The 16876-nt window shown below is 40.4% G+C and overlaps 1 protein-coding gene across 1 annotated transcript; it reads right to left on the reverse strand.

Moving 5' to 3' along the window:
• Window positions 1-1861: 1861 nt before the first annotated feature.
• On the reverse strand, window positions 1862-15227 carry LOC147321615 (uncharacterized). Its single transcript, XM_086305700.1, has 4 exons — window positions 14596-15227; window positions 8079-8177; window positions 5888-6736; window positions 1862-2502 (listed from the first exon to the last, which is right to left on the reverse strand). Exons 2-4 carry the CDS (start codon window positions 8094-8096, stop codon window positions 2008-2010), a joined length of 1362 nt encoding a protein of 453 aa, XP_086161826.1. The 5' UTR covers window positions 8097-8177; window positions 14596-15227; the 3' UTR covers window positions 1862-2007.
• Between the last annotated feature and the right edge of the window lie 1649 nt (window positions 15228-16876).

Consider the following 16876-nt stretch of genomic DNA (forward strand, 5'->3'; position numbering starts at 1 on the left):
TTAAGAGCACAGATTACCACAGCATAAGAAGATTAAATAGAAAAACAATTAAAATTTTACTGAGGTAACAGATAAAATAAATACAGTGGAACCCCGACTCACGAATAACCCGTTTAACGAAAAATTCAAGTTATGAAGGCACTGAACGACAATATTTCTGCCCGTGTTACGGCAAAATGCCCGGGTAACGAAATCCACTGGCTCTGATTGGCTGAGCCTACAATGCCCACAATGCCTTCCGAATCATGTGACAACCCCTTGGGTTCCGTACTTGCGCTTCACTGTTCCACTTGAACGACGTATTGTTGTTCTAGTTAGCAATTAGCCTATAGCCTATCGTTCAGCATCGCCTCACTCAAAATGCACAATGGGTGCTTCGACTTACGAAAATTTTCGACTTACAAAAGACCCTTGGGAACAAATTAATTTCGTAAGTTGTGGTTCCACTGTACATACAAATACATAGAAAGAAGTTAGATTTGGAAAAAAGCAAGAAAGTTATAATGAAAAAAATATATACACATGTATATACAGTTGCCTGGCGCTATAACATGGTTCACTTTTCCTGGTCTGATTTTTTTGTGTGCAAATTTGCACGTTTTTTTATTTATTTAATTTTTTTTAACAGCGGATTATGTTCTGGGTACTGATTGTAGACCACTGTGACTCAAGGTCTTAAATAATCAGACCTTGAGTCACAGTGGTCTGCCGTGTCTCCTGTCAAATTTACATAAATCTTCGATCGCTAGTAGTGCGACTGTGAGATGCTGTACTGTCTGTTTGTAAGTTTTTGTCATGGTCCCCATGTCTGCCTGGCGGACCCAGGTTGGCTACATATGTTTCTGGTTCTCCCTCACGCTCACCATGTGTCGCCTGGGCGGAGCTCATTGCAGGCTTCCGATCCTGCCCTTCGCACCTGTGGCTCATCACTTCACCAGCGTCCACTACTTAAGGCAGTGGCTGGAAACATCTCATGGTTGGACTATTGAGTAACCTCGGTTGTAAGCTTCCGTACCCTAGTTTCAAGTTGTCTCTTCGTTTTATCTTTCTGGATTAACCGCTTGTTCCTGTGCGCAGGATTCTCTTTCCCTTAAAACCCTGGGCGAGTGGAGTTGCTGGTGTGTTGTGTTTTGGAACTGTGTGACGATTTCCTCATGTGTAAAGAGCCCCTATTTCTGGACGTCCCCTGTGCCCCTCTGGATCCCCCCCCCCTCTCTCACCTATATATAGTTGCACCTGGTGTTGTGTGTTAATAAAAGGAACTGCATTTAGCTTCCCTTGTCTGCGCATGAGTCCATCCCGCCTCGTGACAGTTTTCTTCCCAAAAAACACAATGTTGACGAAATGTTTTGCACCATCAAAGGCATCTGTGAGTGCCTGTGGTTTCATTCTATAATACTGGACGTCTTTTTCTACGAAGGTTTGAACTTTCACAAGAGAAGTGTGAAAATTGTCCATGTCTGTCTGACAAAAATGTATGAAGTGTGTAGTGGGGTGTTTTACAGTCTTAAAACATCTATAATCTATAATAATTGTAAAAAATAAAGTTGGATACTTTGCGGATTTCACCTATCGTGGGTTATTTTTAGAACATAACTCCTGCGATAAATGACCACTGTATGTAAAATTGCTGCTTGGTATTTTGTTTGAAAATGCTTTATGAAGTTATTATTATCCACATCTGCAGTTTTCATGCAATATCAGTTTGGTAAAAAACACATTCCTATAACTTTTATAATACAATAAAAAGTACAACTACTACACACTACTGTGTACTAAGGGAACAAAGATTAAAATGTGACAGGGATAAAAAGCACTACATACTACCTAAATTTAACATTCAGTGTGTTTACTGCAGGTCCAGAAATCAGAGCTACCTCATCAGATCCAAGTGTGACATCAGCTGCACTCTTTACAGGAGACTCCAGCTGAACTCTGTGGAGCCTGATCTCAAGGTGTTTAAGTCTGACCCTGAAACCAGAAGAGGATCTTTCTGTCTCTGCAGATTCATTGTGATCCAGCGATGGGAATAATTTCATGACCACGCTGATGTTTGCACAGAGCAGATAATGAAGTGAATGTTTTTGCACATTGGTAACAGTGAAACAGTTTATTTGCAGCGTGGGATCGTTTGTGTCTGGTGTATGAACTGAGATTTCTGAAGGTCTTGTCACACTGGTCACAGCTGAAGTTCCCTTTAACGTGTGTACGTTCATGTGTTTTACAATGAGCTGATTGTGAGAAGCTTTTGTCACAGTGTCTGCACTTGTATGGTTTCTCTCTTGTGTGGACTCGTTTATGCAGGTTTAGGTCACCTGCAGTAGTGAAGCCTCTCCCACATTCGTTGCAGTAGTTCATTTTGCCTCCAGTGTGTCTAATTTGATGTTTTCTTAGGCTCCCACGATTACTGAAAGTTCTTCCACAAAGGTCACAAAGAAACTCTTTCCCACCACCACAGTGCTCACAGGGTTGAGAACTGGATCCATCTGTGTCGCTCTGCTTCTAAACAAAGACACAAACACAGTGTAAGTCAGGGAATCCTTCCAACATTTTTATTCTGAACGTCGCCTGAAATAAAGAGCAGCCTAATTACATTTTACTGTTTACATTATAATACTCAGCTTACTGGGCGAAGTTAGAAATAAAATGATTAAACAATGCTGTTTTTTATGTACACATTGCTATGTGCTCATTAAAGAGTTGGCACTCCATGTAGTGATGGTCAAAACCTTCATTCAGCACTATGAATTATTGCGACTGACATGCTGAGTTGCGGAGGGTTCTGCAAACATGCTTACACATCACACTGGTTAAAGTTAGGGAGATACTTTTGCTTGACCAAGGGAGACCGAACATGTCCTGAGCTTAGATAATAAGTAGAAACGGTATGCTGAAAATTGCTAGATAATTTTAAATGCAGCAAAGATAGGTTGGGGAGGTGACTTTTCGTTCTCCATCTTATTCCAGGAAGAGGGATGATACAAGACGAGGTCAAACATGAATGAGGTGCAAGAGGAGAACCAGCCAGGAGAAGCCAGAAGAAAATAGTCATAACAATACATTTTTCTTTTAGCATAAAACTGCGCGGCCCTCCTCTAAGGGCATCCTTTGTGAGAAAACAGACCGCTGATTTCACATCAATGTTCAGCACTGTAACTTTTAATTTCAACTGCTGAAGCAAATTAAATCTTTTAAAAGAATAGACGCTCTGACATACATTATCAGTAAGCAGTCTCTGTTACTGTCAGTGGCTTCATCCATCTGCAGAGAAAAGTGTTTATCATGCACCTTATCATTAGGCTGTTCCACTATGTCCTCTGACATATAATAATAATAATAATAATAATAATAATAATAAATGTGTACTTTATTGATCCCTGTGGGGAAATTACTCTCTCTGCATTTGACCCATTCACTCAGTGAAGCCGTGGGCAGCCACTAAGGAGGTGCACCAGGGAGCAGTGTGTAGGGACGGTATCTTGCTCAGGGGTACCTCAGGGTAGCTGTTCAGGGGATTTGAATGTCGGACCTTCTGATCATGGGGTTCTACTAGAGCTGGGCGACAGAACGATAACGATATGTATTGCGAAATAACTTTTTCTCGATAGAAAAATTAAACTATTGCGATAGACCTCATCTCTCTTGTCCTCTTAACAATAAAATAAATAAATAAATAAATAAATAAAAATAAAAAATAAAAAAAAGAACAGCCAATCCAAATTAAGTAGTGCAGAGCCGAACCAATCACAGCTGCAGCGTCACATCACGTGACTTATTACGTACAGCACAAGTGCCAAGCCACACACGTGTATTTGTTTGGGAAGCAGCCAGCCGCCGTGCCGCCCGGGTAATGGAGGAAATGAGTGTGCCGACTGGAAAAATCAACCGAGCGTGACCGAAGGTTACCGAAGAGAAAACAGATGATGGTTCCAATGCCGGAGAGATTGTCGAACGGAAGAGCCATAGAAGCTCCATAGTGTGAAGGTATTTCGGCTATTTCAAGTCTGACAAAAACAGAGTAGCGTGCACTGTAAATTGTGCCGACAGCAAGTCTGGAAATACAATAAAGCGGTGCAGCTCAGTCTGACTGGAAGCGCTGATTCGTCATTCGGCTTTTGTCAGACTAAAGTAACTGTTACAACTGTTTGAAAAGCTCAGCTATACAACAAGGAGAGATTGAGAATTTCCTTTTAGTTCTCAGTTTATTTGATATTGACAAAAGTTAGTCAGTTTTGTCTGTTCTTCTGTAAAACAAACTAAGATTTATTTTTAGAATTAATATTTTGTTTCTAAGTGGAATTGACAATTTAGTCTGTTTCGTTTGTTCTATTTTGAAACTTAAACGCTTTAGCGGCTGCCTTTTGTGTAGTTTGCAATATTTGCCTTTATTTATCTGAAAAAGTCTCATGTTCCTTAAGTACATCTACCCTGTTGAACTTATTATGGGAAATAAATATTTAAATCAAAACAAGCTGCTGATTATGTCTGTGAAGGTTCTCAGTCATCCAGGTCATCGTAGTCAAAGGAGCTTGCAAAGAAAAGCGTCTGGACTTCTTTAAAGAAGTCCAGACGCTTTTCTTTGCAAGCTCCTTTGACCAAGCTGCTGATTATTTCACATTTTACTTGTGAGCAACGGCACATTTAAATCTTACAAATATAGTTATTTGGCTTATATCGTGATAGATATCGTGATCGCCTGAAATGAAAAAAACATATTGTGATATGAAAAAAATCTCATATCGCCCAGCTCTAGGCTCTACCTACTGAGCTTTCCCTGCCCCCATATCATAAATATGCTGATGCTATTAATTCCTCCGCAATTGCGTGTGGCTTTTTTACACTGTGCCACTTGGTAGGCAACTTTATAAGAGCAGAGGTAAGCATTTGCTGGCACGGATGCAGCTTTATTAAAAAGACACTGCTAAGGACAACTATTCACAAATTTTTGTTTAAAAAAAGTAAACTGACTTGTCTTTGTGCTGTGGATGTTTTGTCTCCAAGTGGCATTTAGCTTGTTTGGCTTTAAACTGTCCTCATTATCCACCATTGTAAAGGTGAAGACAAAGGTAAGATAGGCTTCATCAAATTTCTACTCTTTGGCTTGAAAGAGATTGGTTTGAAAACATATTTGGTGATGCTTCTGTTCTCTACTATGCTAGCAGTGCCTTTTTTTTTAATTTATACCCACCCGCAATGGCTCTACTCTACCTCAGCACTCAAAGAGCTTTTTACAACATGCCTCATATACGATAGAAATTATATAAATTTTGCCAACGATAGAGATTTTGACTATATCGCTCTATCGCGATAGTGCATGTTGATGATGTCACCAAGCTGCGCCTGTTTTGGTCGAAAGCATCGCAGCGGCTACAACCATCATCATCTGCAATTTATCATTATTTCATCTGCGCTTCCTCCACTTCCGTAACATTGATTCATTAATGTTGAATTCTCTCGCAGCTGCTCTGTTCCCATGTTGTTGCAGTATATTAATGACTAACCTCGTATTGTGGATGAATGATCTCAGTTGTTCTCCTGACTGAAGTTTGGCCCGTGTATAGCATCCTGCTATCTGATTGCATTGATATTAAAATTAGTTCAAAAAATGCTTCAAATGAATTGCAACTCTAAATCCGATTATGGATACAAAGTAACAGTGATCATTGTTTTTAGATAGATGACTTATGTTCTTTACTGACACTTGCCAAATTCCAGCAGAAATGGCAAATGTAACATGGGCCTGTATATGGTACAAAGTGGATACTGTGTCTACAGAGAATTAGTTATTCAGTGTTTTTGTAAGGATCATGGAAGCAAACCTCTGAACTGAAATTCAAGTGTGATAAATCCAAACAGTCCAGGGTAAAATAAAAATATAAATACATACCTCACAGTAACTGCACTTGTAGAGTTTCTTTCTGGTGTGGAGCTGTTGGTGGACTCTGAGGGATCGTGGAGATTTAAAAGCCTTATCACACAGGTCACATTTATAAAGTTTCTCCTCAGCGTGTGTAAACATGTGTTGTTTTAAGCTGTTGTATGTCATAAACAGTTTGCCACACTGATCACAGTAGCACACGTCATTTTTGGTGTGAATGCGTAGGTGTTTATTTCGGCTCTGTTTGCCGCTGAAGTGTCTTCCACAAATTCCACAACCGTACGCCTTAATTCCAGAGTGGGTAACTTGATGAAGCCGTAAATAGCTACTGTAAGGAAAATCTTTACCACACTGATCACAGGTGTACGGTTTAACTCCACTGTGGATTAGCTGGTGTCTTTTTAGGTTTCCAGCCTGGGTAAAAGTCTTTCCACACAAGTCACAGTTGTATGGTCTCTCCCCAGTGTGGATGCGTCGATGTTTTGTCAAATACTCAGCAAGGATAAAAGATTTTCCACACAAGTCACAGCTGAATGGTCTCTCCCCAATGTGTCTAAGCCGATGTGTTTTTAGTGAATCCTTTCGAGAAAAATCTTTCCCACACTCATCACAGCTGTACGCTTTAACACCACTGTGGATGATTTGGTGTGTTTTTAAGTGTCCAGCCTGGGTATAAGATTTTTCACACAACTCACAGCTGTAAGATTTAACTCCACTGTGGATGGATTGGTGTGTTTTTAGGCCTCTAGGACGGGTAAACCCCTTCCCACACTCATCACAACTGTATGTTTTCTCTTCCTTTCTTCTGTGAGGTTTGTCGGCCTCCTGAGAGCGCTGACTTCTCGCTCCATGTTGGTCCTGCAGTGACAGAGATACAAACAGAGGCAGTGAGTGAAATGCAGTCGTGGAACAAACTCAACCTTCCAACTTCCTCCATTAGTGGAGTCAAAGATGTCACTAAACACACTGCAGTCAAGTCAAGACAGATTTCTTTGTATAGAACATTTAAAAGACATCAAGTGTCAGCGAAAGTGTTGAACAGAGAGATAATCTAAGGAAATAAAAAAAATAAATGAGGTAAAGACAATACTACAAGATTCATTATGCCAATTTACTGTTTATAAGGTTGGGGAAACCTGCAGTCAGCTGAGACTGAAGAAGTCACTTGGATGAGTGACGAAACGTTTCTCCCACAAAACGCTACGTGCAGATGAACAGAATCAACTTTTGGAGCAATAACTTGGTTATGGCGTTCCATGTTTGTCCTGCCAGCATCGTGCACCCTGCTGTTAAGTGCTGGAGTCAACTTTACACCCTCTTCACCTGGGGTCTTGCCTGGTATAATAGACCCCATTCTCTATCGAGCATAGAGCATGCTCCTGTGCTGCCATGATTAGTGCCTCTGTGCTGTCTTTCAGTCCAGCTTTGTCCAGCCACTGGTAGGACTTCTGGATGTCAGCCACTTCCTCTATCTGCTGGTGGTACATACCGTGCAGGGGCCTGTCCTCCCATTATGGTTCCTCCTCTTCCTTGGATTTCTGCTGCCCGAGGAACTCACTGAGCATGCGTTTAAAAAAAAAACAACTCAGTTTTTGGTGATTCGAAACGCCGTTTACGTGTGGACGAAACAGCTGCGTTTTCCAAAATACCCGTGTAGGTGCGGACGCAGCGTAAAAGAGTTAGTAGTTTATTTTATTACTACCTGTAATTTATTGCAGATTACTTGTATTTGCTTAATTGTTTACTAAATGTTTGAGGTGTGAAACAAACCACAATGGAGCAAAATATGGGCGTGTGTGGTTGGAGGGTGTTTGTTCACGCGCGAGAAGGGGGGGCGCGAACATTTTTCTTGTAAAACAAGGGGGGCCCAGCAAAAAAGTTTGGGAATCACTGCTCTACAGGGTACACTCCTATATGTGCCAGACATGGGCTCCTTCAATTCATGGTCCTACACAGATTACATACCTCAAGTTAGCAAGATTCGATACAGGAGCTGCCCCCTGTGTAACAGACTGCCATGAGTGTGCATGTGTGCTGATAAAATGTGATCTTTGTATTTTCTTGTAACTTCTGTGGTTTTTGTTTGTGAACGTAGATTCTCTATTTATGGAGGAGCCCAGGATGGAAAAGATAAAGCTGCTGTTAACAACCAGCTGTGCACACAGTTTCAATAACAGCGTAACTGAGATATTTTTCTCACCTTTTGTGTTAAAGTCATCGTTTCCTCTGTAGTGGCTGAGCTGAGTCCAAATGGCTGAAATTAGCTGCTCCACCAGACTCTTCTCCTCCCGTTACTCAGCTGGGACACAAAAAAAGTATAGATATGTATTTTATCCCTGACAAAAAGAAGCAGACCAAAATCTTATATCCCAATATAAGACATTCCTCATCCTGATAACAATATATATCCAAAATAGTGCATTTTCTTTAAATTCTGTAAATGTCGGGCAACTTGACTTTTGTGAAGTGTTTTCAGCTGAGCATTGTGTACATGGAGTTGAGTGTTTTGACCAATGCATGAAACTAGATATTTTTAGACATCATTTATTACATGGCATACTGTGGGGAACAGCCGGTTCTAATGTTTGAGTCTAAGGTTCATTTTGAGCACCTGACGGTTGTTTCTTGTATTTTGCAAACTGGTGTTGCTTGTGAACCTTGTGTGATACCCACCAACGTGTGATCACATTTTTGTGAATTCGTTTATGTTTAAGCAAGTGACATTTTCATTTGAAAATGCCCTAAATTAACTAGTTTTAATAGGAGACCTGGTAACTAGTCCGGGATATTTGTAGCATATGATTCATTTTTGAACCAGTAGGTGGCAGTGTGAGACCATGGTTTGGCCTGTTGTTAGCAGTCAGAAGTCTATGATCCGCACTGTTTTCTCATAATGGTGGAGTATTCAGGAACGACATGCCACGTCTCCCTGTCTGATCATGTTTGTCCTGCTTGCCGGCCAGCATCGTGCCAGAAATATAAAGTAAAAGCAGTCACACCCGATATATTTCATAGATTAGTTATAAAAGTCGGAAACTGAAAGCGCACAACATTGCGTAGTATAATACATTAGATTTTTGTAAGTATTTGTTTACGGCTTTAGCAGCATGCTATGGGTAGCACATTAGTTTGGATCGCACACCCCCAACATTCTGTAATGTTACTGTTCGGCTCCATCATGTATTGTTTTAGTCGCTTTTTCTGCCATAAAGCGTTTCCTTAAATTCATCACACATATTGAGATGGTGCTGATTACATAATTCTTTCAGAATATTTGGGATTTATGGATTTATCTTTTTAGCATTTGTTTTGAAGAAAGCTTGATAAGAAAACTAGGTATGTCTATGACAGTGAGATATGTTGATTCTCTTTGTCTAGCTAATAACAGAATACATATATGGAATACGGAACAGGTAAATACACTGTTGTAATACTGTACTGTAACAAAAAGTGCATACGTGTGAAACTCTGCACTCAAGTTTCAAGTACAAATTTTGACCCTATTTTTCTTCCTTTCATCTAATTGGCCAATGTCATGTCAATCACAAATTTAACTATCCAATCAGAGAATAGATGGGTTTGGCTGTCGGAGGGGTGTAAAGGTGTTGAGGACCTTTCGGACATTCTTCATTCTACCTGCACTGATATCTTGGACTCTATTGCTCCGCTCAGGACTGTGCGCGCTAAGCATTTATCAGAGCCGTTGTTGAACAAACATACGCGCTTCCCTTAGACGTGACTACAGACGCGCCGAAAGGAGATGGAAAAAGGACAGATTGCACGTTTCCCTACAGATTTTAAGGACTCGTTTTTCTGCTTACCAAGAAGCTGTAAAAGCTGCAAAGACACGGTTTGTCTCAAACTTAGTGTCAGTAAACAGTCACAGGCATCAGGTACTTTTTAATGTCCTTAACCCTTTAAGACCTACCATAGAACCAAGTCCGCCAGAGCTTATATTATATTTTTACATGTTGTAGTGCCATTTTTGGAGCATTTCAAGTTGCTATACATCAATACAACAATACAATACAACCGGGGTGGCTGTAGCTCAGGTGGCAGAGCAGGTCAGCCACTAATCAGAAGGTCGGTGGTTTGATCCCAGGCTGCCTCCTGGCTGCGTGCCAAATATCCTTGGGCAAGTTTCTAACCCCATGTTTACCTACTGGTGGTGGTCAGAGGGCCCGGTGGCGCCAGTGTCCGGCAGCCTCGCCTCTGTCAGTGCGCCCCAGGGTGGCTGTGGCTACAATGTAGCTGCCATCACCAGTGTGTGGATGACTGAATGTAGTGTGAAGCGCTTTGGGGTCCTTAGGGACTGAGTAAAGCGCTATACAAATGCAGGCCATTTACCATTTATAGCCCAAATTTGAATATATGCATTAATTGCATAGTAATTACATAAATTGCAATAAACTACAAAAAAGTTGAAAATCGTTTTGTTTTTTTAACATATATTTCTAGTTAGAGAAATTTAAGAGGCTTATCCCTCAAAACTGTAAATACAAAAAAGTTGCACAAAATAGTTTCCCACCAAAGATAATTTATTTTAAGTGTCTTCATAGTTTTATTTTTGAAATACACCAATTTTTATATACTGCAGGAAAAACAAAAATAAATATTATACTGCAAATTTGCAAAAAACAAAAAAAACAAAAAAACAAACAGCATATGCATCAAAACAAACGATTTCCAGCGGTGCAATTTGACTTTAAGAATCCCAGAAACGACACAGAAAGTCATAAAATCAAACATAACTTTTAAAAACACCAGTATAGGCTTACAAGACACTGATGAAAAAAAACAAAACTACATTTTCGCGAAAATGACGCGGAAAATCACGAAAATGAGTGCTGCCCTTTTATTGTTGGACTTGTCAGCAGCTTTTGACACGGTTGACCACGACATCCTGTTATCACGGCTAGAATTTCATGCTGGCCTAAAAGGATCTGCCTCACAGTGGTTTCGGTCCTATTTGTCAGAAAGGTCTTTTTTATGTCAATATAGGCCCCCACAACTCCAAAATAGCCCCTCTTAAATACGGTGTACCTCAAGGCTCTCTTTTGGATCCTGCCCTGTTCGCACTCTATTTGTTGTTGTTGTTGTTGTTGTTGTTGGGCTCCATCTTCTCGTGCTACAGCATTTAATTTCACTGTTTTGCTGATGATTTCCAGATTTATCTACCTTTAAAAGCAGGATCAGACCGTCCCCAGCTCTTATTACGCTGCCTTGATGATGTCAAACAGTGGTTGTCATTAAATTCTTTTAAAGCTAAATGAAAATAAAACTGAGGTTGTCATTTTTGGCAACTTTAATCATATCGACAGCACTCTGGGCACCCTTTCCTTCTATTGTAAAACACATGTAAAAAACCTCGGAGTCAACCTTGATGGTTCTTTTAAATTGAATAAGCAGGTGAGTGCAGTAGTTCAGTCCTGCTTTTTTCAGTTAAGACAGCTAGCCAAGGTAAAGCCATACCTCCCGGCTAATTATTGTGGACTTCAGGAAGCACACAGCTCCACTCCCCCCCATCATCCTGACTGACACCCCCATCACCTCTGTGGACTCATTCCGCTTCCTGGGTACCACCATCACCCAGGACCTGAAGTGGGAGCCCACCATCACCTCCGTCATTAAGAAAGCCCAGCAGAGGATGTACTTCCTGAGGCAGCTGAAGAAATTCAACACGGACGATGATGCAATTCTACGCCGCAATCATCGAGTCCATCCTCACCTCCTCCATCACCGTGTGGTACGCTGGAGCCACTATCAGGGACAAACAGAGACTGCAGCGTGTTGTGCGCTCTGCTGAGAAGGTGATTGGCTGCAGACTCCCATCTCTGCAGGACCTGTACACCTCCAGGACACTGGGGCGTGCAGCTCGGATCTCAGCTGACCCTTCTCACCCTGGACACAGTCTGTTTGACCTGCTCCCCTCAGGCAGGAGGCTCCGGTCCATTCGCACCAGAACCTCTCGCCATAAGAACAGTTTCTTCCCCTCTGCTGTCGGACACATGAACAATAACCATATGACTGTTCCCACCACTGACACATGACCCTACGCTGTGTTCACTGCATCATTCTATGTTTGGCACTGATTACCACCTGCACTCATGTATATATCATGTATATATCTATCTACTTAGCACTTTTAATTCTTATTCTTATTTTTATTTTCATGTCTATTTAAGCTTAATTTATAACAGTATTTATAACAGTATGTTTGCACTGAAGCACCGCAGCAATTTCCTAATGTTTTAAACCCGCTCAACATTTGGCAATAAAACCCTTTCTGATTCTGATTCTAACGTCTTTGAGCGTGTTATTCACCTTTTCCTTACTGGCAGATTAGACTACTGCAATTCATTGTATTATGGTCTAGATCAGGCCACCATCCATCGTCTTCAGATGGTTCAAAATGCAGCTGCTCGACTCCTAACTGGTACCAAATGGAGAGCGCATATAACCCAAGTTTTAGCTTCTTTACACTGGCTTCCTGTCTCCTACAGGATCAAATTTAAACTTTTACCTTTTGTTTTTAAGTCACTTAATGCCCGAGCCCCTCCTTACCTGTCTGAGCTCCTCTCTGCCTATGCTCCAGGAAAAACCACGAGGTCTAGCTCAAAACTAATGCTGTCCATCCCACGGACTAACCTCGTGGTGATAGATCCTTCTCTGTGGCAGGTCCCAGACTTTGAAATAGTCTCCCCTTAAATATTAGATCTGCACAAACACTTGAGCAATTTAAATCATTACTGAAGACACATTTCTATGCCCTGGCTTTTAACACACTATGACCCAAGCATTTTGGTCTTATTTGAATTAGTTTTAGTTATTGTTTTAATTCTCTTACTGTCCTATTATTGTTTTATACAGTTATTATTGCATTACATTGTTGCTTTTTAATGCCATTTTTATATTGTTAAGCACTTTGTGCAGCATCAGCTGTTTGAAATGTGCCATATCAATAAATTTGACCTTGACAAGCTCATTGACTGAACCTCTGGACAGGTGAGGTGTTAATGGGAAGACCTGGTTAAAGATGTCACTACTGTCTTCAGTTATACACGTTTTATATTTAAAATCGATTCAGGATTTAATACCTCGATCAGAAAATTGATTATTGAAACCTACTTTAAAAAAGTCATTAATTACTAATTACTTAGTCAATATTGTATTTAAAATACTTATCTAATTACTGTGTCAGAAAAGTAACTTAATTACTAAATAAGTAATTTAACTAAATACTTCTTAAAATCCCTGTAAACCTTCAGTGGGCAAACAATAGAAATTAAACTCTTTAAATAATAAAAAAAAATTTTTAAAGACGGAGACTCTACAGTACGCAGCGGTAGCATCTCTTCCACAATGTAGCCTGCAATCATTTTTTAAGCTCACCTTCAGACGCTTTCTGTGCTGCTGAAGTAAAATTAGGTTTTGCCTGCTTAGCAGGAGTTGCCGCGGTGTTATCCGTGGATGATGAACAAGGATCATAGCTTACATATTACTGTAATGTTCTGGTCTGCTTGTTTCAGAAAAGTGAAGAGACGGGAATATGTCCATTTCATAAGACAGCCACTCGCTTCAGCCGAGTCCGACATCTTCTGCTTTAGAATACGACTGTGCAGCAAACTGGCGCGGAATGACGCGCAGCTACACTACAGCGATGTTAAAGCGGCAGAGTTTACTTCTACCTTTAGAAGATAAATTATTGAAGTTAAATAATGATATTCTGCGAGTTTAATTATTTTACAATGTAACACAAGTACATTGTAAGTAACTGTAATTAAAATACCTAAAAATGAACAGTAATTAGTTACTCTACTTTTTCAGTGGAAAAATAATTTAATTATAGTAACGCATTACACCCAACACCACAATTGTGCAAGTGAAGCAAAAGGTAAGATACACGTCATCATATTTTCTACTCTTTGGCTTAGAAGGATGTTGGTTTGGAAGCATATTTGGCGATCTTCATCTTCTGCTTTAGGTTTGCACGTGAGCCTCATCAAAAACTTGCCCATTATGCTGGCAGTGTCCAAGCATTTTTTTTTTACTCATAGCGTAACATCTGGTAACATAACATCTCTATTAAGGGAGAAGTTCAAAAGTCAAAGATCTCTGTATAATTTTCAGTGCTGCCAAATGTGGATTTAATTCCTCACTGCACTGTGTGTCTGTTTATAGATTCAATAAAACACATGTAGTTCTCCCAAAATCCTTCCCCTTCTCATCAGACTATGCCCAACCCAAAAACAACCCCAAACTAATGAAATATGTAATTTTGAGAGTATTTTATTTGTTATATTAGCTTTTGGGATAAAACCAAGTAATATGATGATAATAAAATAATAAAAACACTAAGAATAATTTAACATTTTAGTTTCTTTACTTTAACTAAAAGAATAATAATAAAAACAAACGACCAAAATATAAGCTCCAAATTTGATCTTAGTACTGAAAATACCTTATTACTATTATTAAATTATTACTATTAGCTATGGTTGTGACTACTGTAAGGAATACATATGCAGCAGGCCCCTAATATTCCGGCCATCCTCGTAAAGGAGAAGAAAACTACAGGATCATTTAAACAACCTTGTGAGTTTAGGTGTACAGTTTCCTGAATTTACGAGGTGCACCGAAAGGTACTGTTGAATAGCGATGCCCGCACTGAACTGTACATAATGCTTTTTTAACCCTGGATGTGGCTCGGTGCTTACCTTTAGATGAGCCCACAAACCGAGAGAAACTCCGCGATGAAGCTGCAACTCTTTCCAAACACAGGAAACAGATCAGGGAGCAGAGACCCACGTGGTTCACGCTGATCTCAGCTACGATCCAGGAGACAAGGGTGGGCAGATCGATGCAGATATCGATCAGGACGTTGGTAGTGGTTTATGATCGATACTTTAGTTTTTTTCTCTCCTCTAAGTTCACTACTTTACTCCCGTTTCATGAAAAAGCAGCTCTCTCTGCTCGACTCCTCTCCTGCACACACACTGTGCTCCGCCCCCTTCTTCTTCTTTTTCCTTCTTCTTCTTCTTCTTCTTCTTCTGCCGTATAGGGTTTACTGGCGGTTGGCAAACAGCAAAAGGGTGCATTGCCGCCACCAACTGGTGTGGAGTGCGGACCGGAATGTCAAAAAAAATAAAAAAATAAAAAATAAAATCCTCTCGAACAAATGGGTCTGCCTTAAAAACCAAAATACAGCCTGATAACTTTCACTTAAAGAGGTCGTGCAAAACAGATCAATCAAGTCCAACTTCACTTCCATACCGTCCAGCTTTTTGATCAGTTGTCTCCTTTCAATATCAAACCTCTGACAATTCAAGAAACATGTTCTATTGTTTCCTGTTCCCTACTGCAGTCACTCCCCTGTACAGTGTTTACCTATTAAAAACAAGGTGCTATTTGAACCAGTGTGTCCGAATCTCAGTCGAGATATAATCATATCCTCTATCATGTTTCGGCCTGTACTTCTCATTTTCCCCACTTTCCTTTAGATTTTATAAAACCATCGCCCTTTCCTCTCTTCCTCCCATTGCTTTTGCCACCTTTCCTTCATTTTGTATCGTACTGTACTCTTGAGCTCCGTCCTACTCACACTAATAACCATATCTACCATCGGTCTCCTTGTTGCGACTTTTGCTGTCCTATCTGCCATTTCATTTCCTTTACCTCCACGATGCGCTGGTACCCATGAGAATGTGACCATAAGCCCCATCATAACAAGTCTGAACAATGTTTGCTGGATCTCTATCAGAATGTCAGGTCTGCAGTCTGAGTGACAGTCTTGCAGACTGGCCAGTGAAGAGCTCGAGTCTGAAAATGTCACAGATCTTAGTGGTTTTGTTTCTTCAACCCACTGGACAGCTAACAATAATGAAACCATTTCACCCGTGTACACTGATAAATCGTCACTGATCCTTTTCCCCACCTTGATATTAAATTCAGGAACAATAAAGGCTATCCCGCTTTGGTTGGCTGTATTCTTTGATGCATCTGTGTAGATTTTGACATAACTCTAATACTGATTAATATATTCCTGTGCTGTATGTAGATTTAAGATAAACCCCCTCTCCTTGTTCTTTTTGTTTAACAATGTGAAATCTGCTACTGCATCAGGGAGCATCCATGGTGGTATTGTAGGCAACGGTGCTGTTTGACTTATGTTTATCTTGTCCAGATTAAGTTCAGCTGCTTTCTGTCCCACTGTCCACCCAAAACTCTTCTATTCATGTTTCTCTTTTTCCCAGCATGGTTGGAAAACTGTTTTTGTCGGATGATCCTGACCACGTCCTTGTAAACCTGCCCAGTAATTCAATGCCAGTTGCTCTCTTCTTATTTGTAATGGCATTTCTCCCATTTCTACCTGTACAGCTGCTGCAGATGTTGTTTTGAATGCGCCTGAGCAAAGTCTTAACGCTTGATATTGGATACCATCCAACTTACAAAGACTTGTTCTGACAGCAGAATTATATACGACACACCCATAATCCAATACTGACCTAATCAACCCAGTATATAAAGCTTTTAAAGATTTCCTATCAGCCCCCCAGTCAGTTCCCACTAAGCACCTCATTATATTCAACACTTTCTTGTAGTGATGGTCCGCTTGAAGCTGAAGCTCTGGTGCGTGTGTCAAAAAAATCAGCACACTGCTTCAGAAGCACTGTGTCGAAGTTTGCTTCGTTTGGCCAGAGCCATGTGATCAGTGACGTCCGAAGCTTCATTTAGAACCTAACTGCTTCGGTAGAAAAACTTCCACTTGACTCTTTACATGTAATGTTGTAAAAGATATATTTTATTGTTTAATTAATCTGAAAATGTTAGTCTGCCAAATGTGCAGCAATTTAATGTATTTATTCTCTTTAGCTGATAGTTTGTGGGGCCCAGGTAGACTGTATAACTGCATCTCCACCAGTTTCTCTGCGCTCCAGCATCCTCTGGGCCATGTGAAGGGATTTTCCTTAAGGCAGGGGAAATTATCTCCACGAAAAG

This window comes from Aulonocara sp. 'chitande type north' Nkhata Bay, linkage group LG9 (assembly GCF_057382095.1).
Source record: "Aulonocara sp. 'chitande type north' Nkhata Bay isolate Kocher_YH1m ecotype deep benthic linkage group LG9, A_spYH_male_GT1.1, whole genome shotgun sequence".
Taxonomy (NCBI): domain Eukaryota; kingdom Metazoa; phylum Chordata; class Actinopteri; order Cichliformes; family Cichlidae; genus Aulonocara; species Aulonocara sp. 'chitande type north' Nkhata Bay.